Source organism: Cyclopterus lumpus, chromosome 7 (assembly GCF_009769545.1).
Source record: "Cyclopterus lumpus isolate fCycLum1 chromosome 7, fCycLum1.pri, whole genome shotgun sequence".
In the NCBI taxonomy this organism is placed as follows: Eukaryota; Metazoa; Chordata; class Actinopteri; order Perciformes; family Cyclopteridae; genus Cyclopterus; species Cyclopterus lumpus.
Genome location: NC_046972.1, coordinates 25,063,427 through 25,075,926, shown reverse-complemented (window position 1 = coordinate 25,075,926; position 12,500 = coordinate 25,063,427). Strand labels below are relative to the sequence as shown.

The following is a 12,500-nucleotide window of genomic DNA, read 5'->3' as shown; positions in this document are numbered from 1 at the left end:
GCACAACCTGCGCTGCAGCCACCCGCGCATCACCAAGGTAGGGAATCGAACCCGCGGCTCCTCCTCACCGGCAGAACGCCGAAGACGGGAAACGAAGCGTCGTCGATTTATTGTTTCAGTATCGATCTGAAAAATCTATATTCATATTTATTGGTAACTGATACCCCCCCCCCCCCCCCCCCCCCCACAGATTGACCCCCTGACCGGCCCTCGTGAGGGGGGCACCCGGGTGACCATTGAGGGGGAGAACCTGGGTCTGCAGGTGAAGGAGATCTCTCACGTCCAGGTGGCCGGAGTCCGCTGCAACCCAGTGGCCTCCCAGTACATCAGCGCAGAGAGGTCTGTCTGCCTGTCTGTCTGTCTGTCTGTCTGTCTGTCTGTCTCTGTCTGCCTGTCTGTCTGTGTCTGTCTGTCTGTCTGTCTCTGCATGTCTGTCTGTCTGTCTGCCTGCCTGCCTGTCTGTCTGTATGTCTGTCTCTGTCTGCCTGTCTGTCTCTGCATGTCTGTCTGTCTGTCTCCATGTCTGTCTCTCTGTCTGTCTCTGCATGTCTGTCTGTCTGTCTCCATGTCTGTCTGTCTGTCTGTCTCTCTCCCTCACTCCCTCCCTGTCTCCCTCCCTGCCTGTCTCACTCTCTCCTGTCTCCCTGCCTCAGGATCGTGTGTGACATGGCGGAGGCCCTCCTCCCTGTCTCCCTCCCTGCCTGTCTCACTCTCTCCTGTCTCCCTGCCTCAGGATCGTGTGTGACATGGCGGAGGCCCTCCTCCCTGTCTCCCTCCCTGCCTGTCTCACTCTCTCCTGTCTCCCTGCCTCAGGATCGTGTGTGACATGGCGGAGGCCCTCCTCCCTGTCTCCCTCCCTGCCTGTCTCACTCTCTCCTGTCTCCCTGCCTCAGGATCGTGTGTGACATGGCGGAGGCCCTCCTCCCTGTCTCCCTCCCTGCCTGTCTCACTCTCTCCTGTCTCCCTGCCTCAGGATCGTGTGTGACATGGCGGAGGCCCTCCTCCCTGTCTCCCTCCCTGCCTGTCTCACTCTCTCCTGTCTCCCTGCCTCAGGATCGTGTGTGACATGGCGGAGGCCCTCCTCCCTGTCTCCCTCCCTGCCTGTCTCACTCTCTCCTGTCTCCCTGCCTCAGGATCGTGTGTGACATGGCGGAGGCCCTCCTCCCTGTCTCCCTCCCTGCCTGTCTCACTCTCTCCTGTCTCCCTGCCTCAGGATCGTGTGTGACATGGCGGAGGCCCTCCTCCCTGTCTCCCTCCCTGCCTGTCTCACTCTCTCCTGTCTCCCTGCCTCAGGATCGTGTGTGACATGGCGGAGGCCCTCCTCCCTGTCTCCCTCCCTGCCTGTCTCACTCTCTCCTGTCTCCCTGCCTCAGGATCGTGTGTGACATGGCGGAGGCCCTCCTCCCTGTCTCCCTCCCTGCCTGTCTCACTCTCTCCTGTCTCCCTGCCTCAGGATCGTGTGTGACATGGCGGAGGCCCTCCTCCCTGTCTCCCTCCCTGCCTGTCTCACTCTCTCCTGTCTCCCTGCCTCAGGATCGTGTGTGACATGGCGGAGGCCCTCCTCCCTGTCTCCCTCCCTGCCTGTCTCACTCTCTCCTGTCTCCCTGCCTCAGGATCGTGTGTGACATGGCGGAGGCCCTCCTCCCTCACTCCCCCGGCGGTACGGTGGAGCTTTGTATCGGCGTCTGCAGCTCCGAGTATCGAACGCTCTCCACGCAGACGTACTCCTTCGTGGTGAGTTTGAGTCCTGAGGGATAATGTAGGAATATTAAGGACATCATGTTATTAAATAGTATTCAACAATATTATAATAATTCATATTAAACTAATAAAAACAGACTTTATTTGTGGAAGAAGAAAGAAGAGCTGATATCAATAATCAATATTCACTGTTACCCTTCTCTCCTCCTCCTCTCCCTCCTCCTCCTCTCCCTCCTCCCCCTCCTCCTCTCCCTCCTCCTCCTCCTCTCCCTCCTCTCCCTCCCCTTCCTCCTCCTCCTCCTCCTCCTCCTCCTCTCCCTCCTCCTCCTCCTCCTCCTCCTCCTCCTCCTCCTCCTCCTCTCTCCTCTCCCTCCTCCCCTCTCCTCTCCCTCCTCCTCCTCCTCTCCCTCCTCCTCCCCCTCCTCCTCCTCCTCCCCCTCCTTTCCCTCCTCCTCCTCCCCCTCCTCCTCCTCTCTCCTCTCCCTCCTCCTCTCCCTCCTTCTCTCCCTCCTCCTCCTCCTCCTCCCCTCTCCTCTCCCTCCTCCTCCTCCTCCTCTCTCCTCTCCCCCTCCTCCTCCTCCTCCTCCTCTCCTCCTCTCCTCCTCCCCCTCCTCCCCCTCCTCCTCCTCCTCCTCCTCTCCCTCCTTCTCTCCCTCCTCCTCCTCCTCCCCACTCCTCTCCCTCCTCCTCCTCCTCCTCTCTCCTCTCCCTCCTCCTCCTCCTCCTCCTCCTCCTCCTCTCCCTCCTCCTCCTCCTCCTCTTCCCCCTCTTCCTCCTCCTCCTCCTCCTCTCCCTCCTTCTCTTCCTCCTCTCTCCCTCTCCTCTCCCTCCTCCTCCTCTCTCCTCTCTCCTCTCCCTCCTCCTCCTCCTCCTCCTCCTCTCCCTCCTCCTCCTCCTCCTCCTCCTCCCCCTCCTCCTCCTCCTCCTCCTCCTCTCCCTCCTTCTCTCCCTCCTCCTCCTCCTCCTCTCTCCTCTCCCTCCTCCTCCTCCTCCTCTCCCTCCTCCTCCCCCTCCTCCTCCTCCTCCTCCTCTCCCTCCTTCTCTCCCTCCTCCTCCTCCTCCTCCCCTCTCCTCTCCCTCCTCCTCCTCCTCCTCCTCCTCTCCCTCCTCCTCCTCCTCCTCCTCCTCCTCTCCCTCCTCCTCCTCCTCCTCTCTCCTCTCCCTCCTCCTCCTCCTCCTCCTCCTCTCCCTCCTCTCCCTCCTCCCCCTCCTTTCCCTCCTCCTCCAGACCCCGGTCTTCTTCCGGGTCCACCCAGAGAGGGGTCCGGTCTCTGGGGGGACCCGCCTGACGGTGACGGGTCGTAACCTGGCGGCCGGCAGCTCCGTGGTGGTCCTCCTCGATAAGGAGGAGTGTCTGTTCGTCAAGTGAGTCCCGCCCCCGTCGGCCCCCGTCGGCCCCCGTGTTACCGATCCATCGATCGCATTCATCAATACCCTCTCTGCCCGCCCCCCAGGAGGACCAATCGGGAGATCATCTGCATAACGCCCGCCTCCCAGTCGGGCCCTGGCCCCGCCCCCATCCGCCTGATGATTGACAAGGCCGAGGTGACGAGCTCGGAGGTCAGATACGTCTTCACCGAGGACCCGACCGTCTCCAGCATCGAGCCCAACTGGACCATCCTCAAGTATGGATCCCCCCGAGGGCCAATCACACGATCATCTAGAGTATTGATCTGGACGCTGACTGAGTGTGTGTGTGTGTGTGTGTGTGTGTGTGTGTGTGTGTGTGTGTGTGTGTGTGTGTGTGTGTGTGTGTGTGTGTGTGTGTGTGTGTGTGTGTGTGTGTGTGTGTGTGTGTGTGTGTGTGTGTGTGTGTGTGTGTGTGTGTGTGTGTGTGTGTGTGTGTGTGTGTGTGTGTGTGTGTGTGTGCGTGCAGTGGCAGCACGGTGATAACCGTGACAGGAACCAACCTGCTGACCATCCAGGAGCCCAAAGTCAGAGCCAAGTACGGCGGAGTGGAGACCAATAACGTAAGAGGGGTCACGGGGTCACAGCTGAGGGGTCACGGGGTCACAGCTCAGGGGTCACGGGGTCACAGCTGAGGGGTCACGGGGTCACAGCTGAGGGGTCACGGGGTCACAGCTCAGGGGTCACGGGGTCACAGCTCAGGGGTCACGGGGAGATAAACAGGAAGAGAGAGAGAAACACAATCATATTTTAATGTTCTGGTTTTGAATGCTCCACTTCAGAGTAACAAGATATACCAGATATTTAATTATGAAGAGAAATAAACAACAACAACAACGACCTCTGTTTGTCTTCTAGTTCTGTTCTCTAGTCAACGACAGCACGATGACGTGTTTGGCTCCAGGTTTAGTTTACGGGAAACCAGAACCACCAGAGGGGGCGCTGAGACCGGATGAGTTTGGATTCATCTTTGACCAGGTAACACAAACACAGAGACACAGAGACACACATACACAGAGACACACACATACACAGAGACACACACATACACAGAGACAGAGACACACACATACACAGAGACAGAGACACACACACACACAGAGACAGAGACACACACATACACAGAGACACACACAGAGACAGAGACACACACACACACATACACAGAGACACACACACACACAGAGACACACACACACACATACACAGAGACACACACACACACAGAGACACACACACACACATACACAGAGACACACACACAAACACACACACACAAAGACACACACACACACATACACAGAGACACACAAACACACACACACAGAGACACACACACACACATACACAGAGACACACACACACACAGAGACACACAAACACACACACACAGAGACACACACACACACAGAGACACACACACACACATACACAGAGACACACACACACACACACACACAGAGACACACACACATACACAGAGACACACACACACACAGAGACACACAAACACACACACACAGAGACACACACACAAACACACACACACAGAGACACACACACACACATACACAGAGACACACACACACACATACACAGAGACACACACACACACAGAGACACACACACACACATACACAGAGACACACACACACACACACACACACAGAGACACACACACACACATACACAGAGACACACACACACACACACACACAGAGACACACACACACACATACACAGAGACACACAAACACACACACACAGAGACACACACACACATACACAGAGACACACACACACACAGAGACACACACACACACATACACAGAGACACACACACACAGAGACACACACACACACATACACAGAGACACACACACACACAGAGACACACACACAAACACACACACACAAACACACACACACACACACACACAGAGACACACACACACACAAAGACACACACACACACAAAGACACACACACAAACACACACACACACACAGAGACACACACACACACATACACACACAAACACACACACACACACATACACAGAGACACACAAACACACAGAGACACAGAGACACACACACACACAAAGACACACACACAAACACACACACACAAAGACACACACACACACAAAGACACACACACAAACACACACACACAGAGACACACACACACACAAACACACACACACACAGAGACACACACACACACAAAGACACACACACAAACACACACACACAGAGACACACACACAAACACACACACACAAAGACACACACACACACACAAAGACACACACACAAACACACACACACACATACAGAGACACACAAACACACACACACACAAACACACACACACACAGAGACACACAAACACACACACACACAGACACACACACAAACACACACACACAAAGACACACACACACACAAAGACACACACACAAACACACACACACACAAAGACACACACACATACACAGAGACACACAAACACACACACACACAGACACACACACAAACACACACACACACAGAGACACACAAACACACACACACAGAGACACACACACACAAACACACACACACAGAGACACACACACACACATACACAGAGACACACACACACACAAAGACACACACACACACAAAGACACACACACAGAGACACACACACACCACACACGCACATACACAGAGACACACGCACACAAAGACACACACACACATACACAGAGACACACACACACACACACACAGAGACACACACACACACATACACAGAGACACACGCACACAAAGACACACACACACATACACAGAGACACACACACACACACACACACAGAGACACACACACACACACACATACACAGAGACACACACACCACACACACATACACAGAGACACACACACACACACACATACACAGAGACACACACACCACACACACATACACAGAGACACACACACACACACACACACACACAGAGACACACACACACCACACACACACACACAGAGACACACACATACACAGAGACACACACACACACACACACACACACAGAGACACACACACACCACACACACACACACACACAGAGACACACACACACACACACACACACACAGAGACACACACACACACACACACACATACACAGAGACACACACACCACACACACACACACACACACACACACACACACACATACACAGAGACACACACACCACACACACACACACACACACACACCAGTTGTACTCAGTCCCTGATGTTCTGGTCCAGGTCTCCTCTCTGCTGGTCCTGAACTCCACCCCCTTCACACATTACCCTAACCCGACCTTTGACCCCTTGGGTAACTCTGGGATCCTGGAGGTCAAACCGGGGTCACCCATCATCCTCAAGGTGAGTAAAACTCCTCCACCTCCTCTTCCTCCTCCTCCACCCTCCCTCCCTCCTTCCTCCTTCCTCCTCCTCCTCCTCTTCCTCCTGCTCCTCCTCCTCCTCCTCCTCCTCCTCTTCCTCATGCTCCTCTTCCTCCTGTTCCTCCTCCTCTTCCTCCTGCTCCTCCTCCTCCCTCCTCCCTCCCCCTCCTCTCCTCATCCTCCTCCTCCTTCCTCCTCCTTCCTCCTCCTCATCCTCCTCCTCCTCTTCCTCCTCCTTCCTCCTCCTTCCTCTTCCTCCTTCCTCCTCCTTCCTCCTCCTTCTCTCCTCCTCCTCCTTCCTCTTCCTCCTCCTCCTTCCTCCTCCTTCCTCTTCCTCCTCCTTCCTCCTCCTCCTCCTTCCTCTTCCTCCTCCTCCTTCCTCCTCCTTCTTCCTCCTCCTCCTCCTCCTCCTCTCCTCTCCTCCTCCTTCTCTCCTCCTCCTCCTTCCTCCTCCTCCTCCTCCTCCTAACTCCTCTTGCTCCTCCTCTCTTCCTCCTCTTGCTCCTCCTCCTCTCCTCCTCCTCCTCCTCTCCTCTCCTCCTCCTCCTTCCTCTTCCTCCTCCTCCTCCTCTCCTCCTCTCCTCCTCTCCTCCTCCCCCTCCTCTCCTCATCCTCCTCCTTCCTCCTTCCTCCTCCTCCCCCTCCTCTCCTCATCCTCCTCCTCCTCCTGCTCCTCCTCCTCTCCTCTCCTCCTCCTCCTTCCTCTTCCTCCTCCTCCTCCTCTCCTCCTCTCCTCCTCTCCTCCTCCCCCTCCTCTCCTCATCCTCATCCTCCTCCTTCCTCTTTCCTCCTCCTCCCCCTCCTCTCCTCTCCTCTCCTCCTCCTTCTCTCCTCCTTCCTCCTCCTCCTCCCTCCTCCTCCTCCTCCTTCCTCCTCCTCCTCCTCCTCCTCCTCTTCCTCCTCCTTCCTCCTCCTTCCTCTTCCTCCTTCCTCCTCCTCCTCCTCTCCTCTCCTCTCCTCCTCCTTCCTCCTCCTTCTCTCCTCCTCCTCCTTCCTCTTCCTCCTCCTCCTTCCTCCTCCTCCTTCCTCTTCCTCCTCCTTCCTCCTCCTCCTCCTTCCTCTTCCTCCTCCTCCTTCCTCCTCCTTCTTCCTCCTCCTCCTCCTCCTTCTCTCCTCCTCCTCCTTCCTCCTCCTCCTCCCTCCTCCTCCTTCCTCCTCCTCCTCCTCCTCCTAACTCCTCTTGCTCCTCCTCCTCTCCTCCTCTCTTCCTTCTCTTGCTCCTCCTCCTCTCCTCCTCCTCCTCTCCTCTCCTCTCCTCTCCTCCTCCTCCTTCCTCTTCCTCCTCCTCCTCCTCTCCTCCTCTCCTCCTCTCCTCCTCCCCCTCCTCTCCTCATCCTCATCCTCCTCCTTCCTCCTCCTCCCCCTCCTCTCCTCATCCTCCTCCTCCTCCTGCTCCTCCTCCTCTCCTCTCCTCCTCCTCCTTCCTCTTCCTCCTCCTCCTCCTCTCCTCCTCTCCTCCTCTCCTCCTCCCCCTCCTCTCCTCATCCTCATCCTCCTCCTTCCTCCTTCCTCCTCCTCCCCCTCCTCTCCTCTCCTCTCCTCCTCCTTCTCTCCTCCTTCCTCCTCCTCCTCCCTCCTCCTCCCTCCTCCTCCTCCTCCTTCCTCCTCCTCCTCCTAACAGTCTCTTGTCTCCAGGGTAAGAACCTGATCCCTGCGGCTCCGGGGAACGCTCGTCTGAATTACACCGTTCTGATTGGAGGAGCTCCTTGTCTGCTCACCGTGTCGGAGAACCAGCTGCTCTGTGATTCGCCGGATCTCACCGGAGAACAGCGAGTCCTGGTGAGTGACGGGAGCTTAGCCCCGCCCCCTCTCTGCTTGCTCCACTTGTCGGAGGTTCTCAAACCTGATTGGTTAACGGTTCAGACGCTTCAGAGGAAAGAGGAGGAGGTGAGTAAGGAAGAGGAGGTGAGTAAGGAAGAGGAGGTGAGTAAGGAAGAGGAGGTGAGGAAGGAAGAGGAGGTGAGGAAGGAAGAGGAGGAGGTGAGGAAAGAGGAGGAGGTGAGGAGGTGAGAAAAGAAGAGGAGGTGAGGAAGGAAGAGGAAGTGGTGAGGAAAGAGGAGGAGGTGAGGAAGGAAGAGGAGGTGAGGAAAGAAGAGGTGGTGGTGAGGAAAGAGGAGGAGGTGAGGAAAGAGGAGGTGGTGAGGAAGGAAGAGGAGGTGAGGAAAGAGGAGGTGGTGAGGAGGTGAGAAAAGAAGAGGTGGTGGTGAGGAAAGAGGAGGAGGTGAGGAAAGAGGAGGTGGTGAGGAAAGAAGAGGTGGTGAGGAAAGAGGAGGAGGTGGTGAGGAAAGAAGAGGAGGTGAGGAAAGAGGAGGAGGTGGTGAGGAAAGAGGAGGAGGTGAGGAAAGAGGAGGAGGTGGTGAGGAAAGAAGAGGAGGTGAGGAAGGATCTTTATAAAGGTGAAAGTCATTAAATGCAGCCGCAGGGGATCATGGGTAATTGGTCTGATGTCACAGATCAGAGAGTGATGCACACACACACACACCTACACACACACACACACACACCTACACACACACACACACCTACACACACACACACACACACACCTACACACACACCTACACACACACACACACCTACACACACACACACACACACACCTACACACACACCTACACACACACCTACACACACACACGCACACACACACACACCTACACACACACACCTACACACACACACACACACACCTACACACACACACCTACACACACACACGCACACACACACACACCTACACACACACACCTACACACACACACACACACACCTACACACACACCTACACACACCTACACACACACACACCTACACACACACACACACACACACCTACACACACACACACACACACCTACACACAGATGTTCAAAGGGAAAAGAGTGAACAGACAAACTATTGATACATTATTTAAAGTATTGATTACTCATCAATACGGAATGTCGTGTTGGTTCTTCTTCTTCTTCTCTTCCTTTTCTTCTTCTTCTCTTCTTCATCTTGTTGTTCTCCTCCTCATGAATTAATGATCTGATGAATCTTCATCATTAATTAATCAGATTGTTTTTATAGTCGATGTTTACGACCTGAAAGAGAAACTCTTTAATAGAACATTAAAACACATGAAGCAAAGACTTCTATACAACCAGAGGAGTCGCCCCCCGGTGGTCAGGAGAGAGAATGCAGCTTTAACACATGAAGCATAGACTTCTATACAACCAGAGGAGTCGCCCCCTGGTGGTCAGGAGAGAGAATGCAGCTTTAACACATGAAGCATAGACTTCTATACAACCAGAGGAGTCGCCCCCTGGTGGTCAGGAGAGAGAATGCAGCTTTAACACATGAAGCATAGACTTCTATACAACCAGAGGAGTCGCCCCCTGGTGGTCAGGAGAGAGAATGCAGCTTTAACACATGAAGCATAGACTTCTATACAACCAGAGGAGTCGCCCCCTGGTGGTCAGGAGAGAGAATGCAGCTTTAACACATGAAGCATAGACTTCTATACAACCAGAGGAGTCGCCCCCTGGTGGTCAGGAGAGAGAATGCAGCTTTAACACATGAAGCATAGACTTCTATACAACCAGAGGAGTCGCCCCCTGGTGGTCAGGAGAGAGAATGCAGCTGTAACACATGAAGCAGAGGTTTCCCTGAAGTTGGTGTTCCCCGTGGTGTCTGCAGATCCTCGTTGGCGGTCTGGAGTACTTCCCCGGTACGCTCCACATCTACTCCGACAGCGCCCTGACGCTGCCCGCCATCATCGGCATCGGGGCTGGCGGCGGCGTGCTGCTCATCGCCATCATCGCCGTGCTCATCGCCTACAAGAGGAAGACGCGCGACGCCGACCGGACGCTGAAGCGCCTCCAGCTGCAGATGGACAACCTGGAGAGCCGGGTGGCTCTGGAGTGCAAGGAGGGTGAGTGCCGAGGTCCGGCGGGACGAAGACCCGGACCCCGTGTGGTGGTGTTTCTACTGGATGAGGGTCTACGGGAGTCCTGTCGTTCTGGGGGCTCGACCCGCTGACCTCAGAGCAGTTTATGGACGTGTTTCTGTCTCCCGTCGTATTGATTTGATCTTTTCTATAAAGTCGTCTATAGAACCAGAACCACCAGAACCACCAGGAAGTAGAACCAGACTTCCTGTTCACTTCCTGAAGTTCAGTTAAAGTTTCTCTGATTGGGTGAATCAATCATGACGTCAGCTCAGAATTTAATCCGATTAAAGTGAAATATTTATTTTTGGCCGCTTTCGTCACACACGATGTGTTCAAGGGCCGTCAGAAATATGGAAATCTAACGATAATTACATCTTTTTAAAAACCTTCTGTCTGATAAACGCTAAAGTTTTGCTGGTTGTTGAAAGAAAACACGCAATTTTCAACGTTTCCTCCTCCTCCTCCTTCTCCTCCCTCCTTCCCTCCTCCTCCTTCCCTCCTCCCCCTCCCTCCCTCCTCCTCTTCCTCCTCCCTCCCTCCCTCCCTCCCTCCTCCTCATCCCTACTCTCCCTCCCTCCCCCTCCCTCCCTCCCTCCTCCTCCTCTCTCTCCCTCCCTCCCCTCCTCCTCCTCCTCCCTCCCTTCCTCCCTCCCTCCCTCCCTCCCTCCCTCCCTCCCTCCCCCTCCCTCCCTCCCTCCTCCTCCTCCTCCTCCTCTCCCTCCCTCCCTCCCTCCCCTCCTCCTCCTCCTCCTCCCTCCCTCCCTACTCTCCCTCCCTCCCCCTCCCTCCCTCCCTCCCTCCTCCTCCTCCTCCTCCTCTTACTCCTCCCTCCCTCCCCCTCCCTCCCTCCTCCTCCTCCCTACTCTCCCTCCCTCCCTCCCTCCCCCTCCCTCCCTCCCTCCTCCTCCTCCTCCTCTCCCTCCCTCCCTCCTCCTCCTCCCCCTCCTCCCCCACCCCCTCCTCCTCCTCCTCCCTCCTCTCCCTCCCTCCCTCCTCCTCCTCCCTACTCTCCCTCCCTCCCTCCTCCTCCTCTCCCTCCCTCCCTCCCTCCTCTCCCTCCTCCTCCTCCCCCTCCTCCCCCACCCCCTCCTCCTCCTCCCTCCTCTCCCTCCCTCCCTCCCCCTCCTCCCCCACCCCCTCCTCCTCCTCCTCCTGCAGCCTTTGCAGAGCTGCAGACTGACATCCAGGAGCTGACCAACGACATGGACGGGGTGAAGATCCCTTTGCTGGAGTACCGGACCTACACCATGAGGGTCATGTTCCCCGGGATAGAGGAGCACCCGGTGCTCAAGGAGCTCGACGTACGGACACATCATCACTTATTATTTATTAGTTATTCATATTTATTAGCTCATTGTCAAATGTTATTGTTTATATTTGTGTATATATTTATATTTAAATATTATATATATTACTTAAACTCCAATTTAGTAGATATAATTCTCAATTAGGTATTTTTCTAAAATATATACGAGGTCATCCACTTTTGTTTATACTGTATATATTTTTTGATTTTATATTTTGAAAACTTTCTATAGATTCACATGTTGTATATTTAAAGGGAATTTAAAGAGATAATAATAGTTAATATAAGTATAATGAGTGATCCATCTGCTCCAGTCTCCGGCCAACGTGGAGAAAGCTCTGCGTCTCTTCAGCCAGCTGCTGAACAACAAGATGTTCCTGTTGACCTTCATCCACACGCTGGAGGCCCAGAGGTCGTTCTCCATGAGGGACCGAGGGAACGTCGCCTCGCTGCTGATGGCGGCTCTGCAGGTGAAGATTAACGTGGTTAATAGAGGTGTCATCAATGTATTAACAGTTAATACATGTTTAATTTAGGTAATACTTGTTTTGTAGGTAGTTTTAAGTATTAATAACATCTAATAGATGTTTTGTTGGTGGTTATAACTGTTGATAATAGTTAATAGATGTTTTGTTGGTAGTGATAAGTGTTATTAACATGTAATACATTTTTTGTTGGTGGTTATAACTGTTGATAATAGTT

The 12,500-nt window shown here is 54.3% G+C and overlaps 1 protein-coding gene across 1 annotated transcript in view; it reads left to right on the top strand.

Moving 5' to 3' along the window:
• plxna3 (plexin A3) overlaps window positions 1-12,500 on the top strand; it is an 84,501-nt gene that overhangs the window by 61,546 nt on the left and 10,455 nt on the right. The window contains exons 15-26 of the mRNA XM_034536304.1: window positions 1-37; window positions 191-339; window positions 1,614-1,734; window positions 2,930-3,066; window positions 3,156-3,326; window positions 3,578-3,671; window positions 3,967-4,086; window positions 6,422-6,541; window positions 8,197-8,340; window positions 10,240-10,474; window positions 11,651-11,793; window positions 12,113-12,268. The exon at window positions 1-37 is cut by the window's left edge and continues 154 nt beyond it. Coding sequence (XP_034392195.1) covers window positions 1-37; window positions 191-339; window positions 1,614-1,734; window positions 2,930-3,066; window positions 3,156-3,326; window positions 3,578-3,671; window positions 3,967-4,086; window positions 6,422-6,541; window positions 8,197-8,340; window positions 10,240-10,474; window positions 11,651-11,793; window positions 12,113-12,268 — 1,627 coding nt within the window. The remainder of the gene's footprint in view (window positions 38-190; window positions 340-1,613; window positions 1,735-2,929; window positions 3,067-3,155; window positions 3,327-3,577; window positions 3,672-3,966; window positions 4,087-6,421; window positions 6,542-8,196; window positions 8,341-10,239; window positions 10,475-11,650; window positions 11,794-12,112; window positions 12,269-12,500) is intronic.